General features: G+C 40.4%; 1 protein-coding gene across 1 annotated transcript; it reads right to left on the minus strand.

The window, feature by feature from the left end:
* Positions 1–44: 44 nt before the first annotated feature.
* LOC121503522 (GDP-L-fucose synthase-like) lies at positions 45–12,588 on the minus strand. The gene is made up of 11 exons (XM_041777980.1): positions 12,501–12,588; positions 12,225–12,410; positions 11,292–11,406; positions 8,948–9,076; positions 6,165–6,238; positions 5,836–5,969; positions 5,655–5,719; positions 5,506–5,572; positions 985–1,064; positions 607–706; positions 45–261 (listed from the first exon to the last, which is right to left on the minus strand). Exons 2-11 carry the CDS (start codon positions 12,398–12,400, stop codon positions 206–208), a joined length of 996 nt encoding a protein of 331 aa, XP_041633914.1. The 5' UTR covers positions 12,401–12,410; positions 12,501–12,588; the 3' UTR covers positions 45–205.
* Between the last annotated feature and the right edge of the window lie 222 nt (positions 12,589–12,810).

The following is a 12,810-nucleotide window of genomic DNA, read 5'->3' on the forward strand; positions in this document are numbered from 1 at the left end:
ACCCATGTACACAGATGGCCCAGGTTCAAATCCAGCCCAAGGCCCCATCCCCATCCACCATCCACCATCCCCCTCCATCAAATAAAGGCACAAAAATGCCCAAAATAGACCTTAAAAAAATAAATAAACCAGCCCCATTCATTGAAGAACAAATAAACCACAATTCCAGAGAAGGAGTTTGTTTGCAGCTCAGTGTGGGATGAATTCATGTCCGAGCAGTGTCATAGTTGGCTGTAAGCCAGTCACAGGTCATCTTTATCGCTGGAAGGACAAAAAAGAGAGTAAATCATTTTTACTGGGTTGAGGATGCATGCAAATATTAATCCAAACTCTGGTTTGAATGTAGAGCAGCACATAAAGGTCTTGCATCGTCTTCATATGTAATTTAAACTTCTTACAATTGTGCATGTTATATCACAGGCCAGCATTTTGAAATTTGTGAATATTAGCTGCACTGATTTTTTTTGTTGCCTCTGCCATCCTGTATGCAGCATAATTCAAATGAAAACCTTAAAGAACTTTAAAGGACATTTCCTATTTTCCAGCAGTTTTAAAACTACAGAAACACGGTGACTATTATTCAGTAACTTCGAGAGGATCTCTTACCGTCTTTCAGAGGGGTAAAGGTGAAGTCAGGGCAGTATCTTCTCAGCTTGGCATTGCTGGTTGTCTTCTTCAGCTGGCCGTCAGACATGGAGGTGTCGTACTGTTTTTACAAGTCAAGGAGGAGCCATAGTTTCATATTTTACCACACATTTTTTTTTTTTTCAATTTTAAACTTCTCTGATTGTGGCATTACAATATGGCTGCAGAAACTAGGTGTAACCATTGCACAATCATTCTGTTCAAATTTCAGCCTAGACAGCTAATAGTTTATCTAACAATGTGCTTTTCAGAGAAGATTCTGAGGAGGAAGAGGGCTTCATTCAATTGTTTATACAAGTTTGTCACACAGGAATTTTTTGGGTAATGCAGCAAGGATACCTTTATTTCACCTTCAAAGTTGAAAGCTTCTGCAATCATCTCCGCAGCATCTTTGATGGCAACTTCAGCATCGTTTTCAGCTGAAAAGAAATCACCAATTAATGGATAAATGTAATGTGATTTAGTACTGTGTGAGAAAATTCAACCTGATTTATATAGTCCAGTCATCAGTAAGATTATCCCATCCACCCACTCATCCATCCATCTTTCCCTCTTATCTAGATGGCAGCAGATGACGTGGTTAAATCCAATGTAGCTAGGTCCAAGATCAGAAGCTCTCAAAAATATAAAAAAAATTCCCAATAGATTCAGGAACAAGACTCAAAAATCTCTTCGCAGACAGGAGCTGATGCAGAAGAAGAGTTTACTCAGCATTCAAGAGAACATAGCAGTAGACCCGACTTGCTGTCGACAAATCAGCTGAACAGCTGGTTTCAGAGTGCTGTTCTTTAACTCTTTCGACTCCCCAGGATGTTCCTCATGCACAGTTCTGACAGGAGCAAACACTCCCTCTTTCAGTAAAAAATAACTTTCTTAATCCACTGTGGAAATCATGGTGTCCAACTGTTGCATTACCAAAGGTAACTGGCAGTGCTTCTCTACTTGGCGTCAGAGAAAGTTTTAGATATCAACTGTTTCCACCCTAGATGTTGACCGTATCACCTAATAAACTTGCTCTTGTATGAAAATATCATTATCTGTCAGTCCGCTCTGATGTTGACCAGAGTTTAAACCTCAAGTGCGGCCAACGTGCTGTGCGCTCCCACAGGCTTGACCATTCACGCATAAATTATCTTGTGGTAGTATGCGCCAAGCTCCTGATAAGAACTTTTATAACTGGGATCCTGATAAGAACCTGCTTCTTATTGTGAGGCCAAAAGTTGTACTTTTTATGCCTAAAACTGAAGTGCTACTTTAGCAGTCCCTACCTCTGTCTACACACATCTTCTGCATGTCTTTCTACTGGTTAACTTTATGTCTCATACCCTAGCTTCAGATGTATGGTAATAAGATGTTAGGTCAACAACTAAACAATACAGTAAATATGTATGTAAGATAAAGGCAGACTACATATAAAGTACATAAGTATAATGAAAATGAAGTAAAATATTCCTACTCACAGACTAAGTAAAGTAATTTCAGACATTCCTCTCCCAGTAACATCTTCCAACTCCTCCTCGGAGATCCTGAGGGGGTCCCAGGCCAGAAGGGATAAATAATCTGTCCAATTCATTCTCGGTTTTTCCCAAGGTCCCCTACCAGTTGAACATGACCAGAAGACCCCAAAAGGGAGGCACCCAGAATTCTGACCAGATGCCCTACTGGCTCCTTTCAGTGCAACGTACCAGCGACTACTCCTAGTTTCCTCCAGCTGTCTAAACTCCTCACCCTATCTCTACAGCTGAGTTCAGCCAACCTACTGAGGACTCTCATTTTGGCTGCTCATGTCAAACAATCTCATTCTTCCAGTCATCACCCAAACCCCACAGGTGAGGACTGGGATGTAGACTGACCGGTAAATTAAAAGCTTTTTGCCTTCTGGCTCAGCGGATGCAGCACAATGCCTAAAACACAGCTGAAACTGAACCAATCCAAGCATTCTGACAGAGAACCATGGCCTCAGACTTGACCTTGAATTGATATCTTAATTTAAAGAATGCATGGCTATAAAAAATTCCCTGTCAATTTGACCCATGCCAGTGCTTAATCAATACATCTGAGGTAATGACGTGATGACAAGCACCCTAGATTGTGATTTTGTGTATGCACAGGTAAGGGGTCAAGTGACACTGTTTTTTTTCAGGACCAGGAAGTCCATGAGACTGATAACTTATTTGAAAAACCATCTGCATTTACTGTAAACTGAGCCGTTAGTACGTTCAGTTTTTGAAATGTTAGATTTACAACCTTTGCAACATTTCTAGTTTGTGTATGTATCATGAACCAGCAGTGAAAGTGATTTAATTTTCATTTTCATCTCTTACTATACTGTAATACCAGATTATGAAAATGGATGCACTACTGTGTGCATCACTGATGCACTATATATTGCCAGAAGTATTCACTCACCCATCCAAATAATTGAAATCCAATCCAATCACTTCCATGGCCACAGGTGTATAAAATCAAGCACCTAGGCATGCAGATTGTTTCTACAAACATTTGTGAAAGAATGGGTTGCTCTTAGGAGCTCAGTGAATTCCAGCATGGTACTGTGATAGGATGCCACCTGTGCTACAAGTCCAGTGGTGAAATTTCCTCGCATTAGAACAAAGTGGAAGTGATTGGGAACGACAGCAACTCAGCCACGAAGTGGTAGGCCACGTAAAATGACGGAGCAGAGTCAGCGGATGCTGAGGCACATAGTGGACAGATGTTGCCAACTTTCTTCAGAGTCATTCGCTACAGACCTCCAAACTTCATGTGGCCTTCAGATTAGCTCAAGAACAGTGCGTAGAGAGCTTCATGGAATGGGTTTCCATGGCCGAGCAGCTGCAAGCCATACGTCAACAAATGCAATGCAAAGCATCGGATGCAGTGGTGTAAAGCACGCCACCACTGGACTCTAGAGCAGTGGAGACACGTTCTCTGGAGTGAAGAATCGCACTTCTCCGTCTGGCAATCTGATGGAGGAGTCTGGATTTTGGTGGCTGCCAGGACAACGGTAATTGTCTGACTGCACTGTGCCAAGTGTAAAGTTTGGTGGAGGGGGGATTATGGTGTGGGGTTGTTTTCAGTGTTAATTTTGTCGACTAAAACTAACAAAAATAGATCTTTGATGACTAAAATTGACAAAAACTAACTTTAGTTTTTGTCAGATTGACTAAAACTAGACTAAAATGTAGTTTTCTACGGAGATTCAAAATCCATGATATTTCTCCACTGTTGGGAAATCTGTCACAAAACAATGCATCTGTAGCTCTTCAGCCTCTTAGCTGTAGAAAGCAGGGACCCCAGATTTAGCAGAGTGCAGATAACACACTACCATGATTTGGTACCAGATTTAGGCAAGAAAATAAATGCCTGGATTAAAAGTTTAGACTTAAATGTTTTGAGTTTTTGTCAACTAAAAGTAGACTAAAACTAAAAAGGGTAGAAATGACTAAAATGTGACAAAAACTAAAATGTATATCATTTAAAGACTAAAACTAAGACTAAAATTAAAAAATAGCTGCCAAAATTCACACTGGTTGTTTTTCAGTAGCTGGGCTTGGCCCCTTAGTTCCAGTGAAAGGAACTCTGAATGCTTCAGCATACCAAGAGATTTTGGACAATTCCATGCTCCCAACTTTGTGGGAAGTTCATTTGCAAGTCAAGGCAGGTGAGCAAATACTTTTGGCAATATAGTGTATGTTGCATATGATAAAGATGGAGCTCATATAAATTGAGGCTATACTGCTAACCTAACCGCTGCCCCCTGACTTCCTGGGGAGAAGCTAAACTATGCCGGTCTGTACCAACTACCGGGTCTGGCGACACCTACCAACCAAGGCTTTGAGTAAGTGGTGCAGAAATGCATCTATAATTTAGAAACATTCACCCTGAAAGCTGGGACTCAACTACATTTAACACATGTACCTGTCACTAAAAGAGGATGAGAAACTTCTAACACGCTGGGCAGAAGAGGGAGAGGCAGTAAAAAGGCATTAGTGAAAAAAGAGAACTATTTGAAAAAGAAAACCGTTTATTGGTTCACTGTTGATTGGCTAATACTTGTGAAATCAAAAGGGTCATAATGTACGGTGGCCAAGAAGTCTCACACGAATGCAATTTCAAAACGCGTTGCAAAAATAAAAAACACGATGACATTTGAGAAAAAAACAAATACAAAAACCTATAACGGCCCCACTTCCGTTGTGTTGTGAGTTTTTATTTGCATCTGCTGTACCAAGACGTTGTATTTATGTGCTGTTGTGGAATCTATTTGCCTCCGCGCTGTGCCAAGTTTATGCATCCATGCGTGGCGCTGAGTGTTTGTATTCATGCCCTGCAGCAAGTTTTTGTATTTGTGTTTTTCTCAATGTCATCGTGTTTTTTATTTTTGCAACGTGTTTTGAATTTGCATTCGTGTGAGACTTCTCAGCCACCGTAATAATGCACTGAAACAAAATTTAATAATGATATTAGGCTTTATCATAATTTTTAAATCTTGCTGATGGTTTGCAATGCATTCTGGAAGATTTTCCATAACACTCTGTTTGGAGTGTGCCTCTGGAAAATCTCCATTTGAAGGGCCATGTACCTCGAATGCTTCACTCTACCCCTCCATTCTAACAAGACTTGGGACGCCCTACCCTGTGGGTACAGCTCATGGTGGGGATTCCTCTGTAGACCAGGACATTTTATTGCAGATCTGCTTGAGCAGTCTATGCATTGGTCAAGGGTGGGTCCTTCATTTCTCATGTTCTTTCGACAGGCTGTAGCCTCAAAAACATCTATAGCGCCAAATACTCCTTTTCTTTCACCTGGTCTCCCAGATGTGCATTTTTATTACCATCAGTAACACAGTGCTGTACTCACCATTGAGAATGATAGGGCTGATTTCATTATACTCCCTCAGGGTCCAAATAATCAGGCGGCCCAAGTCCTGAGAATAAAACATTTTGGAAGTTAAAAATGTAGGCGAACATATTCAAACAGTATTATTTTATATCATGCATGAATCATACCAGAGAATAGACAAATTGTCTTCTTGGTGCTCCTGAGCCACACACTGTCACAGCAGTTCCTTCCTCTATGAGAGACATGAGAAAATAGACTCTTTACTTGATTATATTCTGGATTTATTCACAACATTTACTGTTGTGGTCTGTGTATGTCTAAAGATGTATTTGTGTCTGCATTAATCACTTTTGGCCTTGTAGGTTTTGTTCACGAGAGCCGACAGCACATGTGCAGTTTCTACATTAAAGTTGTCGTAAGGGCCGAACACGTTGGTGGGGATGACTGCTGTGTAACAACATCCGTACTGCTCAAAGTAAGCCCTGTGAACACACACACAGGACAGACTGGTTTAGAAACAGATTCAGCATTTCACAGTTGGCTGTGGATGTTTTCTTTGTCACTAAAGAGTAAACTGCAAAACTAAATGGAAATAAAGCATTTTGGTCTCCGTGTGGACAAGGCCTGTTGCCCACATTTCCTCACCACACCAATGTTTGCATTACATGACTACTTACTTGTTTAGAATATCAATCATCCTTTTAGCATACGAGTAACCAAAGTTAGAGTCATGAGGAGGCCCGTTGTGTATCTGTGAGAGTGAAAAATGACAGTAAATTTCAATTCAAACATTTAAGCTTGATCTTTTGCATTTATTCCTCCTTTTTTTCTGCAGACTCCACTTACTCTAATTAGGGCCTGAGCACCAACCTCGGAGCGAGGACCCTATTGTATCTGTAATGTTTCTTTCTTCCGCATTAGTATTATTATTCCGACACTTCGAGGTCGATTTTGGGGCCCTTAAACCCCCTAAAAAAGTCCTGGGTTTTTGCTCATCTCATCAGGACCTGCGAAAAATTTCGTTTTCTGGTGTTCCCAGACTTCGTCCTCCAAAAACTGCCACTAGGGGGCGCTACAACCAAAAAAATCAGATGCCCCGCCCACAAATTTGTCCGACACGCATGACAATCGGTACACATATGTATCATGAATAGACGAACAAAAAATCCTCTTGGGGCCATCCTCTAACATGCACAGGAAGTGATAGAATCAGCAAAAACTGGCCATTTTTGCCCATTTTTGCCAAATTTGCAGTCCTCACATTTGAACGAACTCCTCCTAGAGGATTTATCCGATTGACTCCAAAGTGGTTTCTCCTGAAACTACACAAGATGGAGATCTTAACTTGTACAAATGGTGAGTTTTCGACCGGGGCCTGGGCAGTTATATGGCCTGAAACTTTGACAACTGTATTTTTCACCATTTTTCGCCCCCACAAAATAGTGTAAAAACAACTATTGTCCCTAACTTTTTGGTACTTACACCAATCCTCACCAAACTTCTCACAGATAATCACCCATGCAGGCTCTATCAAATCGTGCCCCAACTTCAGAAATAAATAACTCCGCCCCCTTATGACATCACAATATTTATTTTGCTACTTTTCTCACTTTAAAAATTCACCAAAAATACATATTTGAGCGTAGGCAAATGATTTTCAAGCAGGGCATGCATCATGATCCCACCTACAAAAAACAAAACAAAAAAAAAAACAAAAACACTTGGACCCAAAATTTGAAAAATGTTATAGCGCCCCCTCTGGCAATAACATTTCATTTTCAGATTCCACTACCTACATGGTTGGCCAAATCATGCTGAAATTCGCTCAGGTTGTTCCCAAGGAGTTGACATTACACATATGCAATGGAAAAAAATTTACGTGAATAGGCGTGGCCCTGGCAATTTTTTGTTCGCCGTGAAACAGGAAGTACACCTTTCAAGGGGTTGTGAAAAGTATGACGCAATAAAACTTGGGGAAAAAATTCTCTTAGGCATGTTGATATTATTGATGGGCTGTTTGTTGGTAGGCGTGGCCTATTGGCTCAATGGCGCCCCCTACAAATTTTAAAAAATTCAGCCCCCCCCCAGCTGGTTCAACCCAGGCTTATGAAATGCGGTGTGCATTTAGGTCATCACCAGACCTACAAAAAATCCATTTGGACCCATGCCGAAATCTCAACAGGAAGTCCACTAGCTTCATTGGATGAAACAGGAAGTAGAATTCTCAGGGGCTTGTGATGTGTGTAGAGCAAAATAACTTGGCAAAAACATGCTCATGAGCATGATGACATAATTGATGTGATGTTTGTTGGTGGGCGTGGCCTATTGGCTCAATGGCGCCACCTACAAAATTTCAAACATTCAGCCCCCTCAGCTGGTTCAACCCAGGCTTATCAACCGTGGTGTGCATATACGTCAGAGCTACAAAAAAGCTTCTTGGACCCATATCGTAAATCAAATCGGAAGTCGGCTATTTTGGTTTTTACAGTTTGCTTTTAGTAAATTTAGGGGTCGTATTTGAACGAACTCGTCCGAGGGATTTTATCTGACTGACTCCATAATTTTTGTCCTCAAACTACACAACATTGAGACCCCAGGTTGTACTCCACGTGAGTTTTCACCATATGGTGGTGACGTTATCGGTGCCCAAACTTTTCTGCGTTTTACTCTTTTTCTCGCTGTGAAATTACACCATTATTGCCTTATAACTTTTTAGTGTTTCATTCAATCATCACCACACTTCACAAGGATAATCGCACATTGGTCCTGAATACAACCATCCATCAATATCATCTTTTCCCCACAGCGCCCCCTTCTGCCAGGTGAACATTTACACCATTGATTTTTCATGCCTATTTTAAGGCTTGCCACAAAAAATTCACCAAAAATACACAGTTCATCCTAGGCCTATGATTTTCACTCTGCATATGGATCATTATCAGAGTGACTAAATAGCCATTTCGACCCATGCCAGAATCCCAACAGAAAGTCCACTAACACCGCCCCAATTTCAAAACAAGGTGAATTTCGTGGACTGAAAACTGATGTAACTTTGGGGAAATCATTCTATGGTCTTCAAAATATTATGGCAACACAACAGTATGACATTGAACACGCCCACAAAAAAACAGCTCATCATGGTGCCCTCCTCTGCCAACAGGAAGTGATGCAAATGGGTCATTTCTACATATGTTGTTATGATGCTGAAATAGGGATCGCCCTGGTCTCTTTGCCGTGCTGCAGTACACTGCACAACTTCCACTACACCCCGCTATTTCCACACACGGCCAGTTGCGTCACACCCTGGCGTGCAGCCGCGGTGCGAGGGCCTTCCAGTGCTGCTTGCAGCCCTAGTTCCATACTGGAATTAAAGTCAAAACAACCTTCAAAAAACCCATAAAAAGTAGGCATTGGACTGTGTTAAGAGTGTTCATGATCAAAAGTAAAAAACAAAACTCACCATCGTCTCATCAATCGGGTAGGTGGTTTTGTCAGGAAAGATGCAGCTGGACAGGCAGGACACCACCTTGACGACGCCCATGCTATAGGCTGTATGGAGAACATTTTCGTTGATTTTAAGGTTGTCTGCCTGTAAAGATATCACACTGTCATTCCTTTGGCACTACAGTTCAAAGACAAAGTAAACATGTAAACAAATATATACCCAGGGATATCATGCACAAGTTTGTGGTTTATTTTTAGACATGTGGTATATTTATGGAAGCCCTTTTCTGCCAGGACAAAAAAGTGGAAAAAAAAGCAGAATTGCAGAAATAAATCTTGAAGTCTAAATTATGAGGAAAAAAGATAGTAATTGTAAAGTTTGTCTCATAATTTTTTTTGTCCCTTAAACACAGTGTTAATTTTGGCAGCTATTTATAGTTTTAGTTCTAGTCTTTAGATGAAATGTCTTTTAGTTTTAGTCACATTTTTGTCATTTCTACCCTTTTTAGTTTTAGTCGACGAAAACTCAAAAACATTTTAGTCTAGTCATAGTCCATTAAAGTCCTCACATTTTAGTCTTTACTTTTAGTCCAAGCATTTATTTTCTTGCCTAAATCTGGTACCAAATCATGATAGTGTTCTCTGCACTCTGCCAAACATGGGGTCCCTGCTTTCTACAGCTGAGAGGCAGAATAGATACAGCTGCATTGTTTTTGACACATTTACCCACAGTGGAGAAATATCATGGATTTTGAATGTCAGACGAAAACTACATTATATTTTAGTCTAGTTTTAGTCATCTTGATGAAAACTTAACTTAGTTTTTGTCAGTTTTAGTCATCACAGATCTATTTTTGTGAGTCTTAGTCTAGTTTTGTCATGGAAAAAAAGGCTGTCAACGGACATTTTTAGTCATAGTTATAGCTGACGAAATTAACACTGCTTAAACATGACTTACTATCTCATAAAATTACTTGTTTTTTTTAATCATATTATGTATACTTGGCATTTTATTATATATCTATGCCTTTTGTCACATAATTCTGTCTTACCATCCCCTAATTTTTTACTTTATTATTATTAGGGCCCGAGCACCAAGTGGTGCGAGGACCTAATTGTTTTTGCTCGAGACGTGTAATTTTCCGTCATTGCGTGGACTTTTGAGGCCCTTAACATATCTGAATTTGCGGGAAATTTTGCATGTACATTTGGTCTCGTGAAAATTTTGATATTTTTTGGGTCTCCAAAATGAAAATTCCGAATGATATCAGCGCATAGAAGATAATAATGAAACAAACTTGTACACATCTGTATCTCTGTATTTTCTCCTCTATCTTCCACACTGATGATTGCAACAATCTGAAAACACTTAATGCTTTCAGCCACTCAGTCCTTTTTCTCATGTGGAGTGAGCATGAACAAGAGGGAGAGGGAGGGAGGCTGCAAGCATGCAAAAGAGAAAGAGAGAGAGAGCAACTGAGCCAAGCAGAGCAGACAGAGGAGCTGTGAAGCTGACAGATAAGAATTTGTTCATTTTTTGGAGTTGCATTCAAAATTTTCAGGCCTCATACATCATGCTCATTTGGTTTTACTGTCAAAGTAATGGTAAGCTCTGGAAATTCATGGGGGGATCCCCCTCTGTGTCCATGTAACTGTGAGCATAGCAAAACCCACAAACCCTATGGGAGCAGCGCGCCTTGTTGCTGGCACTCGACAGTTGCCATACACCCACGGTTGCTGCACATCCCGACGTGCAACAGGTCACAGGGGCCCATCATCGCTGCTTGCAGCTTTAATTATTATTATTATTTTATTTATTTGATTAGGACAGTGCACATCAATCAACATTTTCGCAATACACGTCAATGTAAATATGCCGGAATTAGCACAATAGCTAAATTTCATCTGTTGTCCTAAGGCAGGTAACTACTAAAAGAGCAAAAAACAGATTAAAATAACAGCACACTTCACATGACAACAAGATGGACGCAATTTGTACACAACAAATAACTCACAAAAAGAAAGCTATCTGAAAACAGGATACATCAAAGCTCTCAGCAATGGAAGAGGAGACGTACATTATGAATGATTACATGACTGGTTTGTTTTCAACCATCTACTTTTATTTTTACCTTTTATGTTTGAATTTTATCTTTTAATTGTGACTCTTAAGCCCATAATTATGACTTTCTCTAATATTTTCTTTACTTTCATCGAGGGCTGTCGAAAGATTAACATTTTCAGTTGCAGTTCATCTTTAACTTCATGTAGTTAATCATAATTAATCACTCCCATTTTCATCACATTTTAAAATTCTACCATTTTGCATGTAGTTTTAGATTTCCCTACTGTCTGCTCACCAGGAAATGCAGGTTGTCCCTCATGTGTAGATAGAGTCCTCCCACTTTTGCAGCCAGGTGAATGACGTGTGTAGGCCGGTACTTCTCAAACACCGCTTTGGTCTGTTCAAGATCTCTGTGAAGGTTTTATAACACACTGTTAAAGTTTGATAGAGATTGGTCAAAAATGCATGGTTACAGTATTTTGCTCAGTTGGTAAATCTACTGGAGCTTCCAACAGGTAGCAGGCACTCTAATCTTACACTGATTTATTATCAGAAACCTCAGTGTAGTGACTAGTCCTAAACTTAGCCGCTGCCGGCTGATAGTGGGCATGAAGATGTTACGATGTGTACTCAGTTAACGTAAACAAAACAAACCGATCAGAGAAGTCGCTGATTTAACTCCAAAAAGGCGTTTTATTAACACTCAACGTTTCCTTTAGCTTCCAACAAGCCTATGATTGAAATTAATATAAATAATACAAAAGAAAACCGAGCACAGTCGAAAACTGTTGGGCTCCTTCCACTTCAACCAACTTTTACATAATTAACACAAACCTTTAACACCTGTTGCTGGCTTCAGCCTGCACCAAAGGCCACTTCACTGACCTCTGGTGACTCGGAGAAAACAATTAAAGCAAAGTGAATACATGGCTCTTACACTCAGTTTTGGAACAGGTAAGACCAAGCAAGGCAAGTTTTTTATAGAGCACCATTCATATACAACACAATTCAAAGTGCTCCAGAGAATTAGAAACAGAGTAGTTTTAAAATGCAGGTGCGTCAGTTTCACTGGTAAGAATGCTGATTTGCCTCATCCTCCCCAGAGAAATGCAGAAATGCAGCTTTCCCCATAGCCTGAGGGGACAATCAGAAACACTCACTAACCCTCTGATGTACCCTGTACAAGACCAACGCAGTCCAAAATACACAAATGGCAGAAGAAACTCACACAAGATTGGCATCCTTAGAGGACAGGAAGAACCACTCTTCCCCTTCCAGTTTCCCTCCTTCATGCAGCACCACATGCTCAATGGCTTTACCCATCATCCCAGATCCGCCAGTCACCATAACACGCATGGGTCCTGCTTCCTTTTTTGTCGTCATCTTCTGCTCTTCACAACTCATCTCTGCGGTTCTATAAATGCAAAAAAAAAAGTCAATTTTATCACCACAATAAAAATGTCCATTATCAAGGTGTGTAAAAAGTTTTAGTAATTCTTCTTACCTCTGTGGTGGAGGGCTAAAATGAGTCAGACTTTCCTGGAGAGTATCTTATATAGGGGTATGTCGACATGTTGACAGTCCTGTGTGACAAGTAGATCCAGGGGCGTTGCCAGGGATTCTGGGCCCTATGAAAAGAAATCTGACTGGGCCCCCCAAGGCTGGGCCCAAAATTTTCCTACTGTTTTACATACAACTATGCATTTTAATGATATTTTTGATTATCATTCCCGTATTTGTGAAACGAACAACATGACAGTTACTTGGTAGGGGAAGCACTGAAAATACAATGAAATTCATTTAGATTCAATTAT

Source organism: Cheilinus undulatus, linkage group 21 (assembly GCF_018320785.1).
Source record: "Cheilinus undulatus linkage group 21, ASM1832078v1, whole genome shotgun sequence".
Taxonomy (NCBI): domain Eukaryota; kingdom Metazoa; phylum Chordata; class Actinopteri; order Labriformes; family Labridae; genus Cheilinus; species Cheilinus undulatus.